Source organism: Argentina silus (assembly GCF_951799395.1).
Source record: "Argentina silus genome assembly, chromosome: 2".
Lineage (NCBI taxonomy): Eukaryota > Metazoa > Chordata > Actinopteri > Argentiniformes > Argentinidae > Argentina > Argentina silus.
In genome coordinates this window covers 6,651,527-6,676,746 of record NC_139656.1, presented here as the reverse complement: position 1 = coordinate 6,676,746, position 25,220 = coordinate 6,651,527, and the positions used below count along the sequence as shown (strand labels likewise).

The 25,220-nt window shown below is 44.6% G+C and overlaps 2 protein-coding genes across 2 annotated transcripts; both read left to right on the top strand.

Annotated features, from left to right (window-relative positions):
- Positions 1 to 15: 15 nt before the first annotated feature.
- Positions 16 to 4,982, top strand: LOC310823698 (NEDD4-binding protein 2-like 1). The gene is made up of 5 exons (XM_083696554.1): positions 16 to 146; positions 1,008 to 1,138; positions 1,302 to 1,390; positions 2,008 to 2,078; positions 2,861 to 4,982. The coding sequence occupies exons 1-5, from the start codon at positions 73 to 75 to the stop codon at positions 3,009 to 3,011; spliced, it is 516 nt and encodes a 171-aa protein (XP_083552680.1). The 5' UTR covers positions 16 to 72; the 3' UTR covers positions 3,012 to 4,982.
- A 186-nt stretch (positions 4,983 to 5,168) lies between these two features.
- pds5b (PDS5 cohesin associated factor B) lies at positions 5,169 to 23,345 on the top strand. Its single transcript, XM_083687437.1, has 34 exons — positions 5,169 to 5,226; positions 7,824 to 7,950; positions 8,186 to 8,389; positions 8,708 to 8,794; positions 9,023 to 9,120; positions 12,635 to 12,761; positions 12,984 to 13,064; positions 13,170 to 13,310; positions 13,525 to 13,735; positions 13,999 to 14,144; positions 14,358 to 14,509; positions 15,007 to 15,120; positions 15,514 to 15,595; positions 15,711 to 15,759; positions 15,964 to 16,103; positions 16,188 to 16,303; positions 16,409 to 16,514; positions 16,652 to 16,812; positions 17,193 to 17,316; positions 17,516 to 17,674; positions 17,773 to 17,841; positions 17,994 to 18,130; positions 18,272 to 18,395; positions 18,621 to 18,825; positions 19,048 to 19,162; positions 19,350 to 19,482; positions 19,640 to 19,759; positions 19,894 to 19,956; positions 20,178 to 20,323; positions 20,424 to 20,499; positions 21,112 to 21,539; positions 21,775 to 21,858; positions 22,053 to 22,215; positions 22,413 to 23,345. Exons 2-34 carry the CDS (start codon positions 7,843 to 7,845, stop codon positions 22,443 to 22,445), a joined length of 4,302 nt encoding a protein of 1,433 aa, XP_083543563.1. The 5' UTR covers positions 5,169 to 5,226; positions 7,824 to 7,842; the 3' UTR covers positions 22,446 to 23,345.
- Positions 23,346 to 25,220: the final 1,875 nt, after the last annotated feature.

Below are 25,220 nucleotides of genomic sequence, written 5' to 3'. Positions count from 1 at the left end.
AACTGAACTGAAGTTTGCCTGCCACACAAGCAACTAAGTGATAGCTTGTTTACCCGTGTAACAATTAAGAGAATGGCGAGAAGACGGAACAAGCATCTTATTATCCTCAGAGGACTGCCCGGATCAGGAAAGTCAAATAAAGCAAGGTAAATGCACATACACTATATTTCATGTCTAAAAATGTTTTATCAAGTGTCCATGAAGATATTATTTCAAAATTAATGTTTGTCAAGATTCAAGATTCAAGATTCAAGATATTTATTAGTCATATGCACAGTAAACAGACAGTTACACCACACAATGAAAATCTTACTTTGCTAGTCCCCCCTAACACAACAGTATAGACTAAACTAAAGAAGCAGATTAAAAAACTAGTTCCATATATACATATACAAATTCTATATTGCACCTGGTGGACACTGCGCCTGTACCAAATTGAAACTTCTTACTTTTTACTTAACCTCCAGGCTTGCCCTTAACGGTCAATTCTGGATGAAGAAAACATGAATTACAGTATCTTTGAAAAAAACGGATGTTCCGAGGTTGTAACTAGCCTACAAAACTGACTTCCCCCTGTAACACTAGTCCTAACCGAATAGGGCTATGTCGTTTTTAACATAACCGTTTTATTTAACCAAAACAGGCTATAACGGGTTAATAAAGACATCCTTAAAGTTAATTCCATTGCTCTTGGGTTTGTACTTTTTAATTATAACATAATCGATTTTGCATTTGGCTCTAGGTCTGTGTGGCATTTTGTCCACAGTGTGTAACATAAAAAGAGAATTTCAATGAAAATGTTGATCCATAATGTAAAAAGAGTTGTATTGCTTTCATAGTCTTCCATCCCATCCGTCAATAACAGAAACGTGTAGAATGCCTCAGTACTGACTCTAGTTCTTATCAAACTTGCAACACATTTACTTAGAAAAGCCTATTCAAATTAAATAGTATGGTTGCTATATGAATGATGAAAGTGAAAGTTGGAGCATTTGAATGTTTTACAGAGAAATATTGAATGAGTATAGATCTGGAGAAATATTCAGCACAGACGACTACTTCAGAGACGACTACGGGGATATGGTTGGGTTCCACGAGGGATATCTGAACGAGGCACATAGGTGGAACCGCCAGAGAGGTTTGTGTGGAACAAAACAACAAAATAGAGTAACCACACTTAATAATAGAGTACCTATGAAGGAGGATGTAAGAAAGCTCAGGAGTTGAAGAAAGGTATTAAAGTGTTCGCTATTGCCTTTGTTGGCTTTAAGTGTGTGATCTGACATTTGCTTTTTAATCAGTTCTAAAGGCCATCAAAGATCGAGTCGATCCAGTCGTCGTTGACAACACCAATCTGCAAATATGGGAGATGTGGCCTTATGTCCGCATGGTGAGTACCAAGGGGTGCTGGGTTAATGTGAGGGGATGGAACTGAATGATGTAGATTTGTGATGTTTTAGTGATATTGGGTGCAAGGGGGTGGAAAGTGTCCAGTAGATTTTCAGAACCTTTCCAGAAACTTTCAATGGAAACTTTGGCCTTGGAATTTGGGGAATTTTGCCCTTTTACAAAAGCACATGGGGGCACATAATGTTCAGTTGATGGAAATGACATACTGTAGATTTGACAAAAGGGTAGGGATTGAAGATGTGTTAACCAATGAGGTGACACCTTTTCGTCTATGCTCACTTGCGTTTCGCAGATAAGTGTGAATTTAAACTAATGCTTGACAAAGGGATAAAACAATGGCAATAGATATATAATGTGAAAATCATGTCCACAGGCTAATTACTACTTTATTTTCTATACTAAATTGGTCTTTTTTATGTTACAATCTCAATTACAGCTCAAAATGTTAACCTAACTGATTTTTAGGCTGTGTTTATTTTTATAGGAGTATAATAAAAGAGATAAATCCCTTAAATTCCTGTTAATTCCCATTGAAAGTTTCCATCTTGATTTCCGGAATTTTGCAACCCCACTAAGACCCCATCTTTCTCTCTGCAGGGTTTTCGCCGTAGGTATTACATTTCATTCTGGGAAGGGCCCAATGACATCTCTCTTGAACATCGCTTCAGGTAAATAAGTGTCTCTTCTGTGGCAACTAGCTAGGGTCACCTTGCTTGGCTCCTGGTAGTATCTCATTGTGTTGTTGATAACTCTCAGGTTCATGTGTAGAGTGTAAAAGCAAGAGATGAGATCAGACAACCGGTGTCTTTAAACCGTTCAATACGATGAGCATCGGAGAGATACAGCACATGAAAGCATACTACACATCTGAAGAGGCCAGAACCTGACTCTAGTTTACAGTGTAAAAGTACCAGTCAGTAAATCAAAATAAAGCATTGTTATATCTGTACTGTTATCCAAGTTATCCAAGGTCAGAGACAGTAGTGCCCTAAAGAGAGGAGCCTATCCTAAGAGCAAGAACACATGATAGTAAAGGGACATGATTACCAACATACCTGACAATGAACATAACACATTTTTGTTATTTATCCAGGCTAGTCTTGTTGAGATAAAACCTCTTACTACAAGAGAGACCTGGTCCAAAATAGCAGCAGGGTTACAAACGAATAATAAAATAAATACACATTACAATACATTACATACATCACACATTCAAAACACACAATTCATATAACCACTGTCTGATAGGCCAAGCGTCATATCCCAATTAAAAAAAAACATAATCACTGTTGTCTTTTGTCATCCAGAATTATAACCATCAGTGTCTTTATTAGAGGCACATGGCCCCAATAACAACCAGGGTTTCTACCACCAAATTTCAGGGGTATAGAGGCCACTTTGCCCAGGTAATGTTTGGAGAAACATTGTTAACTGTATTTTTCCCTAACAGAATATGTAGGGGAAAAATCACATTGAGACAGCTGGAGAAAATGGAAAGAAGGTTTGAGCCCATGAAAAACAAGATATGGAAGGTCCTCTATGATCAATACTCTCGTGAATACTGGATGCCCCATGAGGAGAGACAGCTGAACCGCTGGTGATAAAGATTCCTTCTTGCAGTAGTTGAGTTGCCAGTCTGGTTCTGCTTCAGCAAACCTCTTTGTTGATATCACAGGTCACAGTTATAGCCTAGTTCTAGGTATATGAGTTATAGCTCAGGGAGTTAACTGAAGCAGAAACAGACTGGCACCCAGGCTACTATCGTAGGGGTTGGCAGGATGCCAAAATGTGATCCATTGACCAGCATTGCTGCCCATTGAGCTGCAGGATGTAACCATAGACTTTAGACATTAAGGCAACCCTAGATTATAATTCAAGATGTAGCTGTAGAATTCAACCATACACTTACTGAACACTTTGTTAGGAACACTATACTTATACTGGCTAGGGCCTCCCTTTGCTCCTCTCAAAACAGCCTCAATTCTTTGTGGCATTGATTCCACAAGATGTTGGAAACATTCCTTTGAGATTCTGGTCCATGATAACATGATTGCGTCACGCAATTCCTGCAGATTTTTCAGGTGCACTTTCAAGCTGTGAATCTCCCGTTCCCAAAATCCCAAAGGTGTTCTATTGGATTCAGATGCGGTGACTGGGAAGACCACTGAAGAACACTGAACTCATTGTCATGTTCATGAAACCAGTTTGAGGCGACTTTTGCTTTGTGACATGGTGCATTATCATTCTGGAAGTAGCCATTAAAAGATGGGTAAATTGTGGCCATGAAGGGATGCACTTGGTCAGCAACAATACTCAAATAGGCTGTGGCATTCAAGCAATGATTAATTGGTATTAACGCGCCCAAAGTGTGCCAAGAAAACATTCCCCACACCATTACACCCCCTCCACCATGTGAAGGTGTACAGGTGTTCCTAATAAAGTGTTCTGTGAGTGTAGATCCTGTGATAGAAAAATTAATGTTAGATGATTAGTACCTAATAGATTGTAGGAAAAGTTAACTTAGAATACTGTCCTGTATATTCACTGAACTGTTGTACTGCTGTAATTTTCCATTATATGCGGAAGCTGAATGCAAGAGCCATGGGCAAAAGATGGTCTTTTAAGTGCTTACTGTCCGACTGTAAGCACTCAAGGTCTCCTTAATTAATATTTGGAGACCGTCCAACCAAAACAAGATACTGTCCAACTAGATACGTTTGATCATAAACTGCTGGAGTTAAGGGCCGTGTAATGCTGGGAACAACCAGACCTGACCCTTGAGTTGTATCTCAAAATAATGTAGGAGCAGAACGAACTATATAGAGACCTGCCACTGATGTTCGGGGGGTCACTTGGGGCATGCTTACTTAGCGTGTTTTAACTGTACTCTCTGCTGCAGCATTAATATGAAGCTTATAGTACTCTCTATTGATAATAGATTTCCACAACAATCCAAAGAAAATATATGTCCTCAGAATTTGGTTCCAGAAGTAACCAGTGATGTCATGTAGCTTACACAAGTACAGTATATATGTCCATTGAAATAACCCAAACTTACAGATCCATGCACTATGGAAAATGTAGATTGGTGTATGATGCACTGTGTTTCTTTGTATATCAGTATACCTACGTTTGATTACAAGGATCAATCAAGTTATTTTTTAAGTTGTTCGGACAGAAACTCATTTTTGCCAAGGCACTTGCGTGGGCTGAATAGGATATAGCTTTTACCGTGTCAAAAGAGTTCCCTTCCTAATGTCATGGTCATGGACAGTCTTATTTGCATTTTAATTTGAAGGTGCCATATGACTTTAAATTGTGAGATGATTTTTTGCCTTAATTTGGTTTCATATTTGCTAAAGAGCAATTCATATTGTAGATGTTGACTTTACATTATTGTTTTTGGGGGTATGTTTTCTATTTGCCAAAGAACATATGGTATTTTGTGTAGTGTTTATGAAGGCCTGGACTACTACTAATATTTTCCCTGCTTTTCCCTGCTTTTCAACAGTGTATAAGAGTTGTTATTTTGATATTTTTTATGGTTGCAAAATAAATATACTTTGACATTGTCTGATTTTTGCGTTTACATCATAAAAAATACAGCATGATAGTTTTTGTGTATCATAGTTCAGGGGCCGTTACCACAAAGTTTTCTTTGCCATTACCTACATGGCTCTGTTGGTTGCGCTATGTCCCCACGTATGTTTTTGCCTACGGGCTCTGCATCAGCGCATATTGGCGCCATTTTGAAGCTAGGAGGGGGAAGAGAGCTGCAGAAGAGAGTACACAATTGATTGCAATTCATCAAAACAGGTAGGAATTAGCTCTACCAAACGTGCCACGTTTAGAAATTGCAACGAACATTGTCTTGTTGATCATTCATCGGAGCGTTTTTGACCGTAATTGTATGCGGTTTTGTCAAGCGAACGTTGCTAATCATGCGGGGTCTCCGTTCCTTGCCCGTGTGTATCTGGCTAGCCGTGTCAGCCTAGCGCAGGGCTCACCATGGATGGGGTCTAGCGAATGGCAGTCGGGGCGCATTTGTTGTAGTTAGTTAGCTAGCTAGCTAGCTACCTTAGCCCAGGACTAGGTTAGGATTACTTGGGCAACATGCATCTTAATGCGCTTATTGTTTTCTGGCATATTTCAGATAGAATCTCTTGCTAGCCAGCTCACTATTTGTGTAGCCAACTAGCTTGCTGCTAGCTAGCAACAACAACAAGCAAGTCAATGGCCTTGACATGCAACTGCCATAACAATACGTACAGCCATTCACCCTATAAAAAAAAAAAACGAGCTTGCATTCAAGGCACGAAATAATTGTCAAGTGTGTTTTGTGAATGTTGGATTTGATGTGTCAAATTGTGTCCGACCGCAGTCGACTTTGCGGTTCATTGACATTTCACAAGCATTTTAGGGAAATTAAGCTACAATCAGAGGACGACTCTGGACAAGTTGATTCTTGACGGGGGTCTAGCATAGATCTCTATCTAGACAGCAGTGTTTTGCTGCCCTCCACCTCCTCGTTCTGCATCTGTTTTGAATTTGTAAGCACTGGGCTTTTCGCTGCAACTGCTATATTTTACATGTCGCGTCATTGTGTGAAAACGTTCCTCAGCCTGCAAGATAACATTCTCTCTCCCCCCCCCCCCCCCCCCCCACACACACACACACACACATTTTCTCTTCAACCTGAACCTGTTCATATCTTCTCGCATTCTCTCTCCTTCTTGGCTCCAGCACTGTGGCGGGTTGTCTTCTAATACATGCTTGGCTGGGTGTGTTTACTTCCAGAAGCTCTTTTCAGATAGCCACTTTGGCATCCCTGGCAGGCTGTGGGTGGTGGGAAGGGGAGAGGGGGGGGGGGGGGGGGTCACCTCTTTGCCCCAGCTGTTGTCTAGCCTCCTCCTCCCTCTCTGTCTGCAGACATACAGCCCCATCCCCCATGGGACCAAGGTTACAAGGTCTGCAGGGTCAAAGTTCAGAGCCAACATTTCTACTCTGCTGTTCTGTCAAAGACGAGATTAAAGGACACAGTATGGTAGAAGAGGGGGAGAGACATGCACAGCAGAACATTTTTGGGGGTTTGAGAGAGAGACAAGAAAATAGATCACGGTAGTGTATGTATGCAGATAAAGCAGATTTCATAGTGCAGGATTGATCATGCTGTGTTCAGTCTGGTTTCTAAGTCATATTTGTTTACAAATCTTTGGAGTTCTCTCTGGGTTATTTTTCCTGCCATGTGATTGGGTTTAACACATTTTCCTGGTGCTCAGACAGACTCCCTGATTGGTCATCCTTTAATTCTTGGTGGTCTGGCAGCCTCTGTGATTGGTTAAGAGGTTTTTTTGCTCTCTGACCTGTTCAGTGATAGGCTGAGGGATTGGGTTAATCTCTGGCAGGTAGCAGCTGTGGAGTGGAAAGGAGGTCAGAGACAGAGCGGTCTGGCGGCCTGCCAGTGTGTGCGTGTGTGTATTGACCTGAGCCTGTGTGTGTGTGTGTGTGTGTGTGTGTGTGTGTGTGTGGTGTAGGCTATGTATCCATGTGTGCAGCGTCTGTGTGTGTATGAGAGTGCTGAGCTGTTGAAGCGGTGCTAGTTGCCAGACCTCTCTGAGCCAAAACACAGCTGACACACACTGTGGCTGCTTAGCTAGACTTTCAATCACAACCAACCAGACCTGCTTCAATAACACACTCAGCCCTACATGCCATAGTTAGCTGGAATGGCAATGCCATATATGCCATTGTATTGACTCCCAGTTGTCAAATTTTCCCAGAGAGCAGAGGTTCCCAGCCCTTTTCACCTGGACCCCCCCCCCCATTTAAATTTTAATGAAATTCGCAATTTGATGAATAAAACACATTGTATTTTCTGTATTCCATATATCAGGGAAAAGTCAGTCATTGGTCTTGTGTATTATTTTGTTCAGTTGCTGGTCATGCTGTCAGTAGCCGATATTCTCTGTATGAGAATGAATGATAATGTATGTATTTGTTGAATATTAGATTTTTTTTTTTGTATAATGTCTAAAATCTACAAGCCCCCCCATCCCCCCGCCCTTTTACACCCATACGTCTGCGCTTCAGGAAATGGAATATGAGTGTACGCTCTGCAGTGATTCTCTGGCCAGTCCTGTCAGCCTAGATTCATCCTCTGAAACACCATTAGCTCACTCGGAATAACTCACTGAATATTTCAGGGGCTGTCTTAAGTCTGAAGCTGTGCTAGATGACAGAACTGTACTTGTCCTCCTCATTGTGTTGGAGGTCCATTAGATGTGCTACAGGGTTTGGGATTTAATGATGCGCTTGTTACAAGAATGTTGTCTGACTCTCTCTCTCTCCTTGGCCATTGTCAGTCACACTCACCACACATGTTTTTATCTCTTTCTCTTTGGCCCCCCCACCAGGAAGTACTGAGCTGAGAGCATGGCTCACTCTAAAGCTCGAGCTGCTGACGCGAAGGTCACCTACCCCCCGGGGGTGAAGGAGATCTCAGACAAGATCTCTAAAGAGGAGATGGTCCGCCGCCTCAAGGTCAGTATCCTTCTAGAACAATGTGGTTGTTATTTGTGAGTGTGTGTGTGTGTGTGTGTGTGACTGTGAGTGTGTCAAAAAGAAGAGATTAGTAAAGTTGGATTGATTTAATAATTTATGAATTGATTAATAATTTATGAAATCATTCATATACTATCATCGTTCATTCATGATGTCCAGGTAAATGGTGGTGAGGTATGTAACACCTGCTGTACCTCTACATTAACACCCCCAGATGGTGGTAAAGACGTTCATGGACATGGACCAGGACTCTGAGGAAGAGAAGGAGCTGTATCTGAACCTGGCTCTCCATCTGGCCTCAGACTTCTTCCTCAAGCACCCGGACAAGGACGTACGCCTTCTAGTGGCCTGCTGTCTGGCTGACATCTTCAGGATCTATGCTCCCGAGGCCCCATATACCTCCCCAGACAAACTAAAGGTATTACTATAGCCTCAATATGACCATAGCCCTACTATAGTCTAACTCCCAAGGCCTCATACTTCTCTTACCATCTCAAGGTAATACTCTAACCTAAATATGACCTATAGCCCAACCGTGTACCCAACCCAACCTAAACACAGTCTAACCACACAATCAAATACACCTCTCCTGACAAAATCAAGGTTGATCATGCTCTAAACATAACCATAGCTCAACACTTACCATAACCTAACCATAGTCTAACCCCTGCTACAGACAAACTGAAGGACTCATCAAATCTGTGGACTGTTGCTAATGATTATGTCTTTGTTTCAGGACATCTTCATGTTCATCACCAGGCAGCTGAAAGGACTGGAGGACACCAAGAGTGCTCAGTTCAACAGATACTTCTACCTGCTTGAGGTGTGTGTGTGTGTGTGTGTGCGTGCGTGCTTGCGTGTCTGTATCTGTCTTCTGAGAGACGAGAAGAGTTTTCAGTCACAGATGGAAAGTGGACCTACTGTATTCATCGATGCTCATGTAGCTCTCTATTTCTCTCCCTGTCTCCCTGTCTCACTCCCCCCCCTCTCTCTCTCTCTCTGTTGATGAAGTGTTTATAGTGTTATTAACCCACCTCTCCTCTCCCTGTAGAATATAGCGTGGGTGAAGTCCTATAACATCTGCTTTGAGCTGGAGGACAGCAACGAGATCTTCACTCAGCTCTACAGAACTCTTTTCCAGGTTATAAAGTGAGTTAGCTAAACAGTGTGTGTGTGTGTGTGTCTCTCTCTCTCTCTCTCTCTCTTTCTCTCTCTCTCCTCTTTCCCTAGCTTTCACTCTTCTTTTTCTTTTTCATTTACGTCATTTAGCAGACCCATTTATCCACAGTGACTTACAGTAAGTATATTTGACTAAATACAGTGCCTAAATTTAAATAATTTGCTATCAATCCACACACAATATCCCAGAATGACAAAGCGAAAACATGTTTTTTGAATTTTCAGTAAATTTATTAAAATAGAAATTTATAAAAACAGAAATACCTTGTACATAAGTATTCAGACCCTTTGCTATGACACTCTTAAAATGATCTAAAGTGCAAAAATGTCATCAACAAATCACTCTAAGTTGAATTGAGTCCATCTTAATGCAAGGATAATAGTTCATGTAATTTTTGTATTAATATCTTTGTTTTTATAGGGTCTCTGATTTGCACAAGAATCAGTTACACACTGTGTAGATTACGATTCACAAATTTCTGAATTTTCTCTTGATCCTGACAAACTCCCCAGTCCCTGCCTGAGACAAACATACCCATAACTTGATGCAGCTACCACTATTCTTCACACAAGAGATAAAACTGCATTGCATATGCTGGATTTGCACCAAACTTAATGCTTTGTAGTAAAACCAAATAAACACATTTCCAGCCACTTTCTTTGCTGTATCACTTGAATTCATTGTTGCAACCACAATTATGGATATGAGAGAGATTATTTTCCATTAAGGGATTATTTTTGGCCACTTGGTTATAAACCAATTTTGTAGAGTGACTGAGATGATGTCCCATCGACTGTGCTTTTTCCTCTCCACCATTCAACTTTGTAGATTTTTGTAAGTCTCCCCAGGCCTCAGGGTCGCATTCCTAAGCAGTTTTGTTCCTCTCCATTTGCTCAGTTTGTAATCGCAACTTGATCCACACAGTGTGTAATTGATTCCTATGCAAATCAGAGACCCTAAAAAAAGATATTAGATAAAAGATAAATTACATGAACTATTATCCTTGCATTAAGATGGACTCAATTCAACTTAGAGTGATTTGTTGATGACATTTTTGCATTTAGATCATTTTAAGAGTGTCATAGCAAAGGGTCTAATTACTTATGTACATGAGGTATTTCTGTATTTCAATTTTAATAAATTTACTGAAATTTCTGAAAACCTGTCTTCGCTTTGTCATTCTGGGGTATACTTCGGAAAGTATTGAGGCCCCTTCACTTTTTCCACATTTTGTCGTGTTATAGACTCAATTTAAAATGGATTAAATTAAAATAATAACAACAATCCACACACAGGATTGATGGCAAATTATTTTAATTTAATCCATTTTAAATTGAGTCTATAACACGACAAAATGTGGAAAAAGTGAAGGGGCCTGAATACTTTCCGAAGGCACTGTAAGTGAATCAACTATACAACAATCATCGTAAGTAAAACCTTCAATAAGAACAAGTGCCACCAGCAGTGGTGTGAAGTTCATTCCACCACTGGGGCGCCAAAACAGAGAAGAGCTGTGACTGAGCAGAGCGACCGTGGTGGTGAGATGGCGGTGCTAAGTGGCCAGCCGAGGTGGAAGAACGGAGTGGTCGGGCCGGGGTTTGGGGACTGACCATCGTTTGCAGATAGGGTGCTGTTCCCTTTACCGCTCTGTAGACGAGCACCGGGGTCTTGAATCTGATGTGCGCTGCTACTGGGAGCCAGTAAAGGGTGGGCGGTGACATGGGAGAATTTGGGGATATTGAACACCAGATGGGCTGCAGCGGAGGCAGAGAGTCTGGCCAGAGTTGCAGTAGTCTAGGAGGGAGATGACAAGTGCCTGGATCAGGAGTTGTGCTGCTTCTCATGTGAGGAATGGATGTAGACTAGAGGAAGAATCTACAGGAGTGGGCCATCGCTGTGATTTTAGTCGCACAGGACAGTTGGTTGTCCAGGATCTTTGCTGTCTGGGAGGGGGACACAGTGGAGGTCTCCACCGTGATGGAGAACTTTTGGAGAGGGCAGGCTTTCCCAGGAAGGAAGAAGAGCTCCGTCTTGTCAAGATTGAGCCTGCGGTGGTGAGCAGACATCCAGGCAGAGATGTCTGCGAGACAAGTAGAGACATGTGTCGCCACCTGTGAGATTTGGTATACAGAGAGACCAATAAGGGTCCTAGGACAGAGCCCTGGGGGACACCAGTGGTGAGGGTGTGTAATGTGGACAGAGACCCACTACACGTTACCTGGTATGAGCGATCGGCCATGTAGGATACAAACCAGGAGAGTGCCTGAGATGCCCAGCTCTCAGAGGGTGGAGAGAAGGATCTGGATATGGTTTACTGTGTCAAATGCAGCAGACAAGTCCAGAAAAATGAGAACAGAGGAGAGGGATGACTCTCTGGCAGTATTGAGGGCCTCCGTGACAGCAATGAGAGCAGTCTCAGTAGAGTGAGCAGCCTTGAGGCCGGATGATGTGGGTCAAGGAGATTGTTCTGAAAGAGATAATGCGAGAGTTGGTTGCAAAAAGCATGTTCAAGAGTTTTAGATAAGAATGAAAGAAGGGATACCGGTCTGTAGTTTTGGACACCAGATGGGTCAAGTGATGGCTTCTTGAGAAGAGGTTTGACTCTGGCTGTCTTAAAGGCAGCCAGGAATAGAGCCAGTGGTCATGGAGGAATGGATGAGGGTTGTAAGGAAAGGAAGGATGTTGTTTGAGTTAGATTGGAGAAGGCATGGGATCGAGAGGACAGGTGGTTGCCGATTGGATGAGACAAGTCTGAGGACATCATCAGGGGAGAGAGGGGAAAGTGATGATAAACCACAGCCAGATCTAGTGGTAATAGTGACAGCACAAGGTTGTGTGAAAAAGCTGCTAATGTCATCAGTCTTCTTTACAAAGCAGGTGACAGTCATCTGCAGAGAGGGAGGAGGGAGGGGAAGGTGGGCTGGGGAGGGAGGAGAATGTGGTTTAACAGTTTCCTTGGGTAGAGGAAGAGAGAGTGATAAAATGCTAGGTCGTGTGCTTCCTCCATTTCCTCTCAGCTGCTCGAAGGCCTGTTCTACCAGCTCGCAGGTGATTCAGACAGCGGGAGGAAAAGAACTTGCTGCCCTCGAGGATAGTCGACTCACACACTCTCCCTTTACTCCTTCCCTGCAACCTTGTCCGCACTCCCTATTCTGTCTTACTCTCTTGTTCATGCAGGGTCTCTTGCCATCTATCTACGGTGCACATGCCCTCTACCCCCTCCTCTCTCTCTCTCTCTCTCTCTCTCTCTCTCTCTCTCTCTCTTTCACTCTGCTGAACACAACCTTGAGGGCTGAATTCTGCAGCAGAAAATGTGGCTCTGTGCCATCTAAGCAAAACAGACAATGTAGACTGTAGGTGTGTGTGACTAAAAGGTTTTTCCTCTTTAGATATTTGAGTTGTGCTGAGAGCATGTGTGAGGGGGTCATGATAAGGTAACTGTGATACAACCCTCACCTTTGCCCTCTGACTCTGTCTCCGTAGCAACGGACACAACCAGAAAGTGCACATGCACATGGTGGATCTGATGAGTTCTATCGTCTGTGAGGGAGACACCGTGTCGCAAGAGCTACTGGACACTGTACTGGTCAACCTAGTGCCAGCCCATAAGGTACACACACACACACACACAAGTCAGTAAACATTAATGTGTCCCTGCCAAATAGACAGTTGTTTCAGTGCTCAGTAATGCTGTGAGACACCTACAGGTGAGCCGGGGAAGAGCAGTTAGTGCACATTGAATAATGATGAGCAACTGTACCTCGAGTGCTCTCAGATGTGTGTGTCTGTTGGCTTTGTATGGCTGTTTATTCCTTCTCTCTCTCCTGTGTAGAACCTGAATAAGCAGGCATATGATCTGGCCAAAGCCCTGCTGAAGAGAACAGCCCAGGCCATCGAACCCTACATCACAAACGTGAGGATACTTTCCTTTATTTACCTTTTCCTTCTCTTTTTCTTTGCATGTGAGTGTGCTCATGCTCTCTCTCTCTCTCTCTCTCTCTCTCTCTCTCTCTCTCAGTTCTTTAACCTGGTGCTGATGCTGGGGAAGACGTCTGTCAGTGATCTGTCTGAACATGTGTTTGACCTCATCCTGGAGCTCTACAACATCGACAGCCACCTACTGCTCTCTGTCCTGCCACAGCTGGAATTCAAACTGAAGGTATACACACACGCCTGCCTACATTCACACTGTATTTTACACACATGCACACGCACACACACACACACACACTCACTCATTTTCCCATATGACAAAGAAAAAGGATAAGCCCACTCATCAAAACATCACAACATTTCTCATGAAAAGCACTTGAGGATGATACGCTCTCCCTTTCCCTTAGAAATAACCCCTTCCTCTCTTTCCCTCCCTCCAGAGTAATGATAATGATGAGAGGCTGCAGGTGGTGAAGCTGTTGGCTAAGATGTTTGGAGCTAAAGACTCTGAGCTGGCAGCCCAGAACAAGCCTCTGTGGCAGTGCTACCTGGGCAGGTTCAATGACATCCACGTGCCCATCAGACTAGAATGTGTCAAGTTTGCCAGCCACTGCCTCATGAACCACCCAGACCTGGCTAAAGACCTCTCAGGTGAGAATCTGATGAATGAATGAATCAATCAATTGGGGTTATCTTGATCCACCCTTAACTGGTTGAGGACCTCCCTGGTGAGAATCATATTGGACCTACATATCAATCAGGCTTCAGAGATTGATGTTGCACAAACCCATCAGTTCTCAGACCTCAGGCTAGAGTTTGCTGCTTTTTAGATGTTTGTAGGGGTCTTTGTGTCAGGTTAAAGAGGCCGTATCCTGACTCTCCCTTTGTCCGGCCCTCCCATCAACCCATTCCAGAGTTCCTGAAGGTCAGATCACATGACCCGGAGGAGGCCATCCGCCATGACGTTATCGTCTCCATAGTAACAGCGGCTAAGAAGGACCTGGCTCTTGTCAACGACGCGCTGTTGAACTTTGTGAAGGAGAGGACACTGGACAAGAGGGTGAGAGAGATATAGAGTGTGTGTGTGTGTGTGTGTGGTGTGTGTGTGCGCATTGCATTGCATGTGGATGATGGAGGATCTACTTTCATCATTCTCTCTCTCTTTGGCTTGGATTGACAGGATTTGGAAGGCGTTTGTAATTCTAGCACACTCGCTCTTTCTCCCTTTTTCTCCCCCACTCCCACTCCCCCTCACTCTCTCTCTCTCCCTTAGTGGCGTGTGCGTAAGGAGGCCATGATGGGTTTGGCTCAGATCTACAAGAAGTACTCTCTCCAGGGAGAGGGAGGGAAGGAGGCCTCCAAACAGATCTCTTGGATCAAAGACAAACTGCTGCACATCTACTACCAGAACAGCATCGACGACAGGTGTGTGTGTGTGTGTGTGTGTGTGTGTGTGTGTGTGTGTGTGTGTGTGCACAGCATCGACAAAAGGGGGATGTGTGTGTGTGCGCACTACTAGAGCAGCAGTGACAACAGGTGTGTGTCAGAGAAGCATCCTAGTGTTTTATGGCTTTTACCTGCAGCTGTGTAGACTCTACATGTAAGGAGAAGAAGAGGGGACCGGGAGAGAGGAGGGAGAGGAGGTGGAGGGTGAGGAGAGGAGAGGTGGATCTCAATTTGATGGGATTATGAGATTAAGATAGACAGGCTGATATAGAGCTCCTGAGAGAGAGAGAGAGAGAGAGAGAGAGAGGAGGGAGGGAGGGAGGGAGGAAAGGCAGACTAAGAATAATCCTGTTAAAGTACTCAGTAATGTGAGATCATAGACTTCTAAGTCTTATGAAGAAAAACAAGTAAGAGGAAAGAGAGAAAGAGTTCAGACATGAGAGATGTTCTACACTCTTCTGGTTTCTCACCGTCAGGTTGTTGGTGGAGCGTATCTTTGCCCAGTATATGGTTCCTCACAACCTGGAGACCACAGAGAGGATGAAGTGTATGTATTACCTCTACGCCACCCTGGACACCAACGCTGTCAAGTAAGTTACCGTCTCACACACAGGATTAGCCTACCCATTAGGCCTCGTTCCTTTTCACTCTCTACATTTCATTTTGCCAGTCCTGTCAGATGCATGAAGTCCAGGGTGATGGGAGCTAAAAGGAAGCGAGCCATCGTAGCATGCATGTACAATTCAAAGCCATCGTGTTCCTTATTAAATGACCGTTTGGAGTGTTCTATGTGTTTATTCTCATCACATCTCTCCGGATTCTACCTCTCCAACCTCTCTCTCTGGATTCTACCTCTCTACCTCTCTCAATATCTCTCTTTTCTCTACCTCTCAATATCTCTCTTTTCTCTTTCTCTCAATATCTTTTTTTTCTCTTTCTCTCAATATCTCTCGTTTCTCTTTCTCTCGCTCTCTGTGTTTCAGAGCTCTGAATGAGATGTGGAAGTGTCAGAACATGCTCAGACACAACGTCAAAGACCTGTTGGACCTGGTCAAACAGCCCAAGGTAACCACACTCAACCACTGGGAATTGTATCATGTGATCACTGGAGATGTTGTGTCGTCCATTTACATGATGCCATAATGTCTGGAACACTAAATGGTTGTGTTGTGTTTTCCAGTCTGATGCATCCACCAAGTCTGTATTTGCCAAGGTCATGGTGATTACTAGTAAGTCCTCTCTCATCTACCGTACACACACACACACACACACACACACACACACACACACACACACACACACACACACACACACACACACACACACAAACAGATGGATTTTGCTGTTGCTGTTTAACCACTAGTCAGTGATATGTAGTATCAGACTTATAATGCTGAGAAGCCCATATTAATGACGGCTCTGTGTTGCTGCAGAGAACCTTCCGGACCCAGGCAAGGCCCAGGACATTGTGAAGAAGCTGGCACAGGTCCTTGAGGACGATGAGCGGGTCCGAGACCAACTCGAGACCTTGGTCAGCCCGGCCTGCTCCTGCAAACAGGCCGAAGTCTGTGTGGTAAGTAGTATTTTCAAGGTGTGTGTGTGATCTTATTGACATGAGTGTGTTATACTGATGTGTGTGTCTCCCTCTCTAATGCAGAGAGATATCACTAAGAAGCTGGGGAGCCCAAAACAGCCCAGTAACCCATTCCTGGAGATGGTCAAGTTCCTGTTGGAGAGAATCGCTCCTGTTCATATCGATACTGAGTCTATCAGGTACACACAGATCAGGCTGGCTACACACAGATACCTCACACGAAATGTATCCCAAAAACAGACGGAAAACACAAGTCTTATCCCTCCTCCCTCTTTTTCCATCAGTGCTCTGGTAAAGCAGGTGAACAAGTCAATCGACGGCACAGCCGATGATGAGGAGGAGGGGGTTCCTACTGAACAGGCCATCAGAGCAGGACTGGAGCTGCTCAAGGTAACACACACACACACACACACACACACACACACTCTGACCCTGTGCTAAAAGAGCAAGAGCGTCTCTTGTTAATCACCTGTTCCCTCACCTCCCCCTTTCTCTCTCTCTCTCTCTCCCCCCCTCCCTCATTCCAGGTGTTGTCATTCACCCACCCAGTGTCATTCCATTCTGCCGAGACCTTTGAGTCTCTGCTGGGCTGTCTGAAGATGGAGGATGAGAAGGTGGCCGAGGCCGCGCTGCAGATCTTCAAGAACACTGGTAGCAAGATGGAGGAGAGCTTCCCTCACATCAAATCGTAAGTTCAGGACTAAGTTCAGCACTAAGAAGCCCTACACTGCTTTAGACACATGCTTCCATTTGGTGGGTTCTCAGGCTTGCAACCAGTTCCATGTTGGTATTGACCAACGTCAGCTAGAAACATTGGTCCTGTTTTACCTGGAGGGATCCATGAAAAACACAACCATGTTGTATTTAATCAGAATGTGGAATTGTACCGAATGTTATTCCAACTACTGATTATGTAAAACACTGTGATTCTATTTGCGTGTGCTTTAGAAATGAGATGTCATTGTTGTTATTGTAGAGTGCTGTATTCCATGTGTCCTGTTGAGTGTAAAACAAGACAGCTCTCAGATGAATGGTGACTAATGGTGCTCTCCTCCCTGCTCCCCCTAGTGTCCTCCTGCCCGTACTGCAGGCCAAAGCTAAGAGAGGACCACCTCGCCAGGCCAAGTATGCTATCCACTGCATCCACGCGATGTTCACCAACAAAGACACGCACTTCGCACAGATATTCGAGGTGAGGAGTCTCTTTCATCACATTAGCAAGAACATTTTATGTGAATATTTTGTAAATGATACTGTCTATAGACGTAGGGGTAATTGAGCATTAATTCAAAAGGTACCCTGACAGTCATGAAAAAGTGTGGTAAGGTTCTGATGAAATGATGTCCATAACTCTGTGTTAATGGGATATCTCTCCCTTGTTTGTCCCCCAGCCCCTCAACAAAGGCCTGGACCCAGGGAACCTGGACCAGCTGATCACTCCTCTCACCACCTTGGGTCACCTGGCCCTACTGGCCCCAGAACAGTTTGCTGCTCCACTCAAGTCCCTGGTCGCCAACTTCATAGTCAAGGACCTGCTCATGAACGACAGGGTAGGTAGAAACACACACACACACACACACACACACACACACAAATCGGGTGTTGTTGGCTTTTTTTGGTGATAACTAACTCTGTTATTCCAATGTAGATCACAGGCAAGAAGACAACCAAACTGTGGGTGCCTGATGACGAGGTGTCCCCAGAAACGCTGGCCAAGGTCAGTACACAACCATCTACATACCTCCCTCTTACCCTATACCGATTGATCACCCCCCCCCTCTCTCTCTCCTCTCAAAGCCACAACTTTTGTTAATTTGCACATTGAATTTTCAACTTGAACCCCCCCTCTGTCTGTTTGTCTATCTGTAGATCCAGGGTATCAAGTTGATGGTGAGGTGGTTGTTGGGGGTGAAGAATAATCTGAGTAAGTCTGGGAACTCCACCCTGAGGATGTTGACAGCTATTCTACACAGTGATGGGGACCTGACTGAACAGGGCAAGATTGGGTAACTACACACACACACACACACACACACACACACACACACACACACACACACACACGCTCAATATGGGTGTAGTGCAGACGGTGTTATGTAACGGATACTAACACAGATCACCTCTCTCTCCCTGCCTCCCTCATACAGTAAGCCTGATATGTCCAGGTTGAGGTTGGCTGCAGCATGTGCCTTACTGAAGTTGGCCCAGGAACCCTGCTACCATGAGATCATCACTCTAGAGCAGTACCAGCTCTGTGCCCTCGTCATCAATGTAAGAACACACACGCACACACACTCTCTCTCTCTCCTGCCCATATCAAAAACTATTTCCCTCTCTAGACATACCCCTTGTATATCCTTTAAAAACATTTTTTTAAAGTTTTTCTCACAATTTATATTTTTTCCTCTTCTCCCCCCATGCTACCCTCCATAAAAACGTGCCTCGCTTTCTCACATCCTGTCTCTACTCCTCCCTCTCTCCCTCTATCTGCTCCAGGATGAGTGTTACCAGGTGCGGCAGGGCTTTGCCCAGAAGCTCCATAAGGGTCTGTGTCGCCTGCGCCTGCCCTTGGAGTACCTGGCAGTGTTCGCCCTGTGTGCCAAGGACCCCGTCAAGGAGAGGAGGGCGCACGCACGCCAGTGCCTGGTTAAAAACATCAACCTACGCCGGGAGTACCTCAAACAGCACGCCGCCGTCAGTGGTGAGAGAGAGACACACACACACACACACACACACACACAGGGAGCACAGTTTAGTTGTTTACATTATGTGAATGTGTGATTTCCCACGAGGACCGTACTGGAAGTAATACTGTTCAATCCAATAGAATAGAAAATAGAAAGACTGTCTGCTGTGAGCCTCAGGCAGGCTTAGAGTAGGAGTTGTGGTTTTCAAAAGCGTTTCTGTGTTTGTGGTTCTCCAGAGAAGCTGTTCTCCCTGCTGCCAGAGTACGTGGTGCCCTATGCCATCCATCTGCTGGTCCACGACCCAGACTACGTCAAAGTACAGGACATAGAACAGCTCAAGGACATCAAAGAGTGAGTGTCTGTCTGTCTGGGAGCCTACGTGCACCTTCACACTACAGAGCAGACTATTTGTATTCTATTGTTTTTTTCTCTCGCCTTTTGTCTCCCCCCCTTTCTCTTTCTCTCCCCCTCTGCTTCACTGTCATGCCCTCTCTCTCTCTCTCTCTCTCTCTCTCTCTCTCTCTCTCTCTCTCTGCAGGTCTCTGTGGTTTGTGTTGGAGATTATCATGGCTAAGAATGAGAACAACAGTCATGCCTTCATCAGAAAGATGGTGGAGAACATCAAACAAACTAAAGACGCGCAGGCTCCCAGCGACGCCAAGATCAATGAGGTACACACACAGACACACACACACACACACACACACGCACACACACACACACACAGACAGACACACACACACACAGACCTGCACATACACACACAAACACACGTACACTCACATACAAGAGACACACACTAACTCTCTTTTCTCCTTTACTCTGTAGAAGCTGTACACAGTGTGTGACGTGGCCATGAACATTGTCATATCTAAAAGCACCACCTACAGCCTGGAGTCCCCCAAAGACCCTGTGCTACCCACCCGCTACTTCACCAAGCCTGACAAGGTGTGTGTGTGTGTGTGTGTGTGTGTGTGTGTGTGTGTGTGTGTGTGAAAATAATGTGTTTCTGTCACTGTGTTGTTTGCGCCTGTTGGATAAGCTATCAGACTCATGTCTCCGACACCTCTCCTCTTTTTCAGAATTTCAGCAACACAAAGAATTATCTCCCTGCCGAGATGAAGTCTTTCTTCACGCCAGGGAAGGTACGTGTAATAACAAATCTCTCCCATTGATCAAGACTGGAATCGACATGAAAATATTGAATATCACTGTCCTATTGTTTTCAGTTTTAGGATATCCCCACAGCTCATGGTTTAGAATATTAGCCCATGGTACTGACACCCCTTTGTCTAACCACTGCCTTTGCTCTGTGCCCCTCTCTCTCCTTATCTCCCCCTGTACCCCCCCCTGTACCCCCCCCCAGCCTAAAGCAGCTAACGTGCTTGGTGCAGTGAACAAGCCCCTGTCCTCAGCAGGGAAGCCGCTCCAGAGTAAAGCCTCTCGTATGGAGACAGCCAGCAACGACGATAGTACCTCCAACCCCAGCTCCCCTCAGCGCAGCAAGGCCAGGTACACACACACACACACACACACACACACACACAGTGCAGCCAGGCATGGCCTAGTTGATCCTAAGTGTCAGTGTCTTATGTTGCTGTCGTTGACCCAGGCTTGACAGTGCAGAGATGGATCAAAGTGAGAACGAGGACATCAGTCTGATGAAGAAAGGAGACACCTCAGACAAGGTACTGACCTGCACTGCTCACCCATGACTCCTCACCTATGGCCCCACAGAGTTGGTTTTCCAGTTGTAAAGATATAGGACAACAATCATTTCAAGGGCAACAACAAAGGCTTGACAGTGAGATGTAAACATAGATAAGACAAGATAGCAGACCAAACAAATAATGATGATACGTTTGTTTATATAGTGCCCACGGACATTTAACATGAGTCACACATGGATTACAGAGTATAAAACCCAATAAAGTAAACACAGTTCAGTATTGTTCAGAGGGTGTGTCGGATGCCTCTGGGTGCGGAGATGGTAGTTATGGTTCGGAAAAAATGACAGTAGCAATAGGCAGTTTGAGATCAGACTGTTGCCAGGATTCGGTTAAGTGCCATGAGTTGTAAACTGTGTGTGCGCCTGCATGCGTGTATAAGCTTAATCTGCACCATAACACAAACCTTACTAGACCAGTTCTATATTGACTTTGGGTTCTACTGTTCAGTCAGTGAATTAGAAACAGTAGAATCATACAATAAATCAGTCAGTGTTCGTGAGACATTGTGTGTGCAGTGACTCCACACCATCAATCAAATCAATCTTTATTGACCCTTCTGTCCCTCTATAGGACAGCGAAAAGCCACGGGGTCGCAAACGAGCCGTTGCCCCTAGTAACGATGATGACAGTCGCCAAGACAACAAGCCCAAGCGTGGGCGCAAGAAGGCGGCAGTCAATCCTATCGCTGCAGACGAGCCTGAGGACCAATGGGGCGAGGACTCTCGTCTAGGCGACACCCAGACGGAAGACGAGCAGAACAGCCCGCCCAAAAAAGGGCGCAGGGGTCGGCCAGCGAAAGCTGCCACACCCAATCAGGAGACACCAGCTAAAGGGAGGAGAGGCCGTAAGAAGGCAGCTCCGCCTCCAGAAGAAGAGGAGGAAGAGGGAGGAGAGGAAGAAGAGGAGGATGAGGAAGAAGAGGATAAGAGCAGTGAGAATGTGGAGGTGAAGACTAAGGCAGGAAGGCAAACCCGGACGCCGCGGCGACCGGCGCAAAGGTCAGAGGGTGTTTTTTGGTGTTTGTTTATTCTTATTAGATTTGAGTAGTTTTCCTTATGATTCGCTATGGAAAGCAAATACATTGTGTGTTGACCTCACTTGATTATTGGAAGCACTCATTGTTTCCAACGGGTCTTATTGCTTACTGTGGGACTGTTATAGTGAATGACCAGTCCTTCTCGTGGCATATTGATTGGTTCTCCTTCCAATGTCATGTTGTGGTGTCTCTGACAGCTCTGAGTCAGCAGAGTCCACCCCACAGAAGAGGAGAGGACGACCGCCCAAAGCAGCACAACCACCCGCTGCCAAGAGACCAACGTAAGAGAGAGGGGGTGCGGGTGGGGGTGGGGGTGTAGGGGTGGGGGTGGGGGTGGAGGTGTGGGTGTGGCTGTGGGTGTGGCTGTGGTTGTGGTTGTGGGTGTGGGTGCGGGTGTAAGTACATGAGGGTGTGTGTGCGTGTCTGTGTCTGTTGGAGTGTGTAGCTAGTATCTGATACCTCCTCTCTTTCCCAGGCGTGCTGGGCGATCAAAGGCAGCAGCAGCAGCAGCAGCAGCAGCCAGAGAGAACGAGTCTGAGGACGAGGCGGAGACAGCACAGCCCGAGGAAGAGGAGGAGGAAGAGCAGGAGGAGGCGGAGGGTGAAGAGAAAGAGGAGGAGGAGCAGACCATACCTAAGGTACTGAAGCCTCACACTCCCTAGCCCTTGGATTTTTGTGCCATGTTGTAATGATATGATTTTTATGACATTTTGTAATGATAAGAAAGTAGATAGTAGTTGTAAGTCATGATGAATGAAATACCTGTGAACTGCCTATTTCTTCCCTATGGCTTTTGAGTGGTTTGACAAAAGACTTACACTATGTTCTTCTACAGCTAAGGCGGAAGGCAGCAGGCCGAAGAAGATGAACAGAGGGAAAGAAGAAGTGAGGGAGAGAGAGAGAGAGAGAGAGAGAGGGTGGATCCCTGGGACACTTGGACTGCCTGCTACTTTAGAGGACTGCAGAAGAGAGAGATGGAGGGGAAGAGAGAAAGATGGAGCGAGGAATGGACTTTTCTGGACTTTTCATATGCTGATGCTCCTACCGCTACACACACCACACACCACACACACACACCACACACACACACACACACACACACACACACCACACACACCACACACACACACCGTCAGTATCATTAACTGTGGGTTGTTGCATTGTATTGCATTGTGATGTTGTTCGCCACATATGTAGAGATCTGAACAGAAAAAGATCCCATGTGTAAATAGTCTCTTTTATGTCTGTGTTGTATTGTTGTTCTGTTGATTCTGACTGGGGGGTGTTGTATAGCTTTTAACCACCATGATGAAAGTGCTCCTCATGTTTGACTCAAAATGAAATGTTGATTTTCAGAAAATACTGTTTTGTCATTTTCCCCTCTGTATCCACATTAACTGAAAGAGATTAACCATTTACTGTTTTACTTTTTGTCATGTCAATCGTGTAATTTTACTTTAAAAAAAGAAAAAAAAGAAAAAAGAAACAAACAAAAACAAAAGTCCATGCATTTGTTTACAGCAGTGTATATTTACACCTTTTTTACCGTTTTATGAAAAAAGAAAATACCAGAAAACTGTCACGTCCAACTGTGGAATTTCTAGAAAGGTTCTAGTGTGTGTTCCATTTTACACCTGGTATTTCCTGATGGACTGAACTCCTATAAGCAGATGTGTTTTAGTGTTTGTCACTGCAGAATGGTATGCCCTACACCTACCCAGTCAGAGCCTTCATCTGTTGTATCAATAAAATTCTCTATAGAATGTGACTGACTTTCTTTCTTGACCTCCAACATGTTTACCTGCATCTTTTTAGTTATCTTAATTAATTCTTCTTATAATCAAGTGTACGATAACCCTACATTAATTTGTAATACATACACAGACAGGTTTTCAGAGCTAAAAAATATCGACATGGGAAACCCCAAAGGCGTAAGTGATACAGGAGGTATTTACATGCATTATTTTTCTTTGAAAACATGGTAGGACACTCCTTTTCTTTGAGCCATTGAACAGCTCCCAACACACACCAAGCACATTGTTTCTAACCCAGCCTCTTGTGTTCCAGGTGGAAAAAAACCCACGCACCACTGCACCTGGTCATGACTCCCCATAATCACATGATGCCTGGCGGCCATAAGTGAGACTATTTACCTGTCTGACCAACGCCACACCCACCTCCTGACGCCACGCCACTCGCTAGGTACAGTCATATCACATGACCCAGGAAGACCCATTATATAGACCCAGCAGGATGTGTGATCTCAACTTGTGATACTCCTCTACCACCTGCTCAGCATGACGTATAGGTCACTATGAAGGTAGAGACATAAGCTACACAGCCTGAGTGTAGGGCTCCAAACCAGAGCAGAGCACCCAAAGGCTCCTGGACACACGTGTCAGAGATGTGAATGAAGGTTGGAAGCCCACTAGTTTTAGAGCATCCTCCAGTCAGGCAGACCAACCAAGAGCCGAGGAACCTGAAAACCCAAAGGAAGAGGGTGGATGGTTCAGATCCAGGGATAGGGTGGATGGTTCAGATCTAGGGATAGGGTGGATGGTTCAGATCCAGGGATAGGGTGGATGGTTCAGATCTAGGGATAGGGTGGATGGTTCAGATCCAGGGATAGGGTGGATGGTTCAGATCTAGGGATAGGGTGGATGGTTCAGATCTAGGGATAGGGTGGAGGATGCTGGAGCGTCACTCTACAAAATTGGTCTACAACCTAGTGGCCAAAAAGTCCATAATTGTGTTTGCAACAATGAATTCAAGTCATACAGCAAAGAAAGTACTGGAAATGTGTTTATTTGGTTTTACTACAAAGCATTACGTTCAGTGCAAATCTACTACATGCAATGCAGTTTCCGCTTATTGATTGACTTGTTCCGCTTAAAAATTGACATTTTTGCATTTGAGCTAATTTTAGGAGTGTCATAACAAAGGGGGTGAATTATTGGCTCAAGCTTCAGCAAGCTTCAGCTTTTCATTTTTTATTAATTAGTAAACATTTCAAAAAAATAATTTCCACTTTGACATTGTAGGATATTTTGTATAGATCAGAGACAAACAAATCAATTAAATGTATTTTAAAGTCAGGTTGTAACACAACAAAATGTGGAAAACGTCCTGGGGGGTGAATACTTACTGAAGGCAGTATGTATCGTATATCCCTGATGCTGTAACAGGTAATGCACCCCTGTTTGACAGACGCCCCTTCATTGGTGTTTATGCTAGTCAGCTGGGTCGACAGCTTCAATAGGACAGAGTAGTGCAGTGTTTCCAAGCAACCTCAAAACCGGAAGAGACACTATTAATGTGATCATCCAGGGAACAGTTCTGTTTGCATATCGCCCTCCATATCCCCCCTGCCGTAGGCTACATTTCACTGTCTTGGGAGACCTAGGATGAAATGCAAATGAGTGTGTGGCTGTGCTCAAAGAAATGAAATGTCATATTCTGTCCATTACCATCCATCTGTGGTCGTATGAATCATGGGTGATGTCATTATTGATTCCCCAGCTGAGGCTTTATTATAATGTGATGGGGTCATAAAAAGGTACTCAATACTTAGGCCTACCGTATAGACCATATGGGCCTTTATACTGCAGTTGAGGTTTCTCTTTATTCATTTTATTTTATGAAT

Coding starts and splice junctions, on each gene's coding strand:
- LOC310823698 (XM_083696554.1), top strand. CDS start 73: ATGGCGAGAAGACGGAACAAGCATCTTATTATCCTCAGAGGACTGCCC. Junction 147..1,007: donor GGAAAGTCAAATAAAGCAAG/GTAAATGCACAT, acceptor AATGTTTTACAG/AGAAATATTGAATGAGTATA. Junction 1,391..2,007: donor TGTGGCCTTATGTCCGCATG/GTGAGTACCAAG, acceptor TTCTCTCTGCAG/GGTTTTCGCCGTAGGTATTA.
- pds5b (XM_083687437.1), top strand. CDS start 7,843: ATGGCTCACTCTAAAGCTCGAGCTGCTGACGCGAAGGTCACCTACCCC. Junction 14,145..14,357: donor AGAGGACACTGGACAAGAGG/GTGAGAGAGATA, acceptor TCTCTCCCTTAG/TGGCGTGTGCGTAAGGAGGC. Junction 18,131..18,271: donor ACTGAACAGGGCAAGATTGG/GTAACTACACAC, acceptor TCCCTCATACAG/TAAGCCTGATATGTCCAGGT.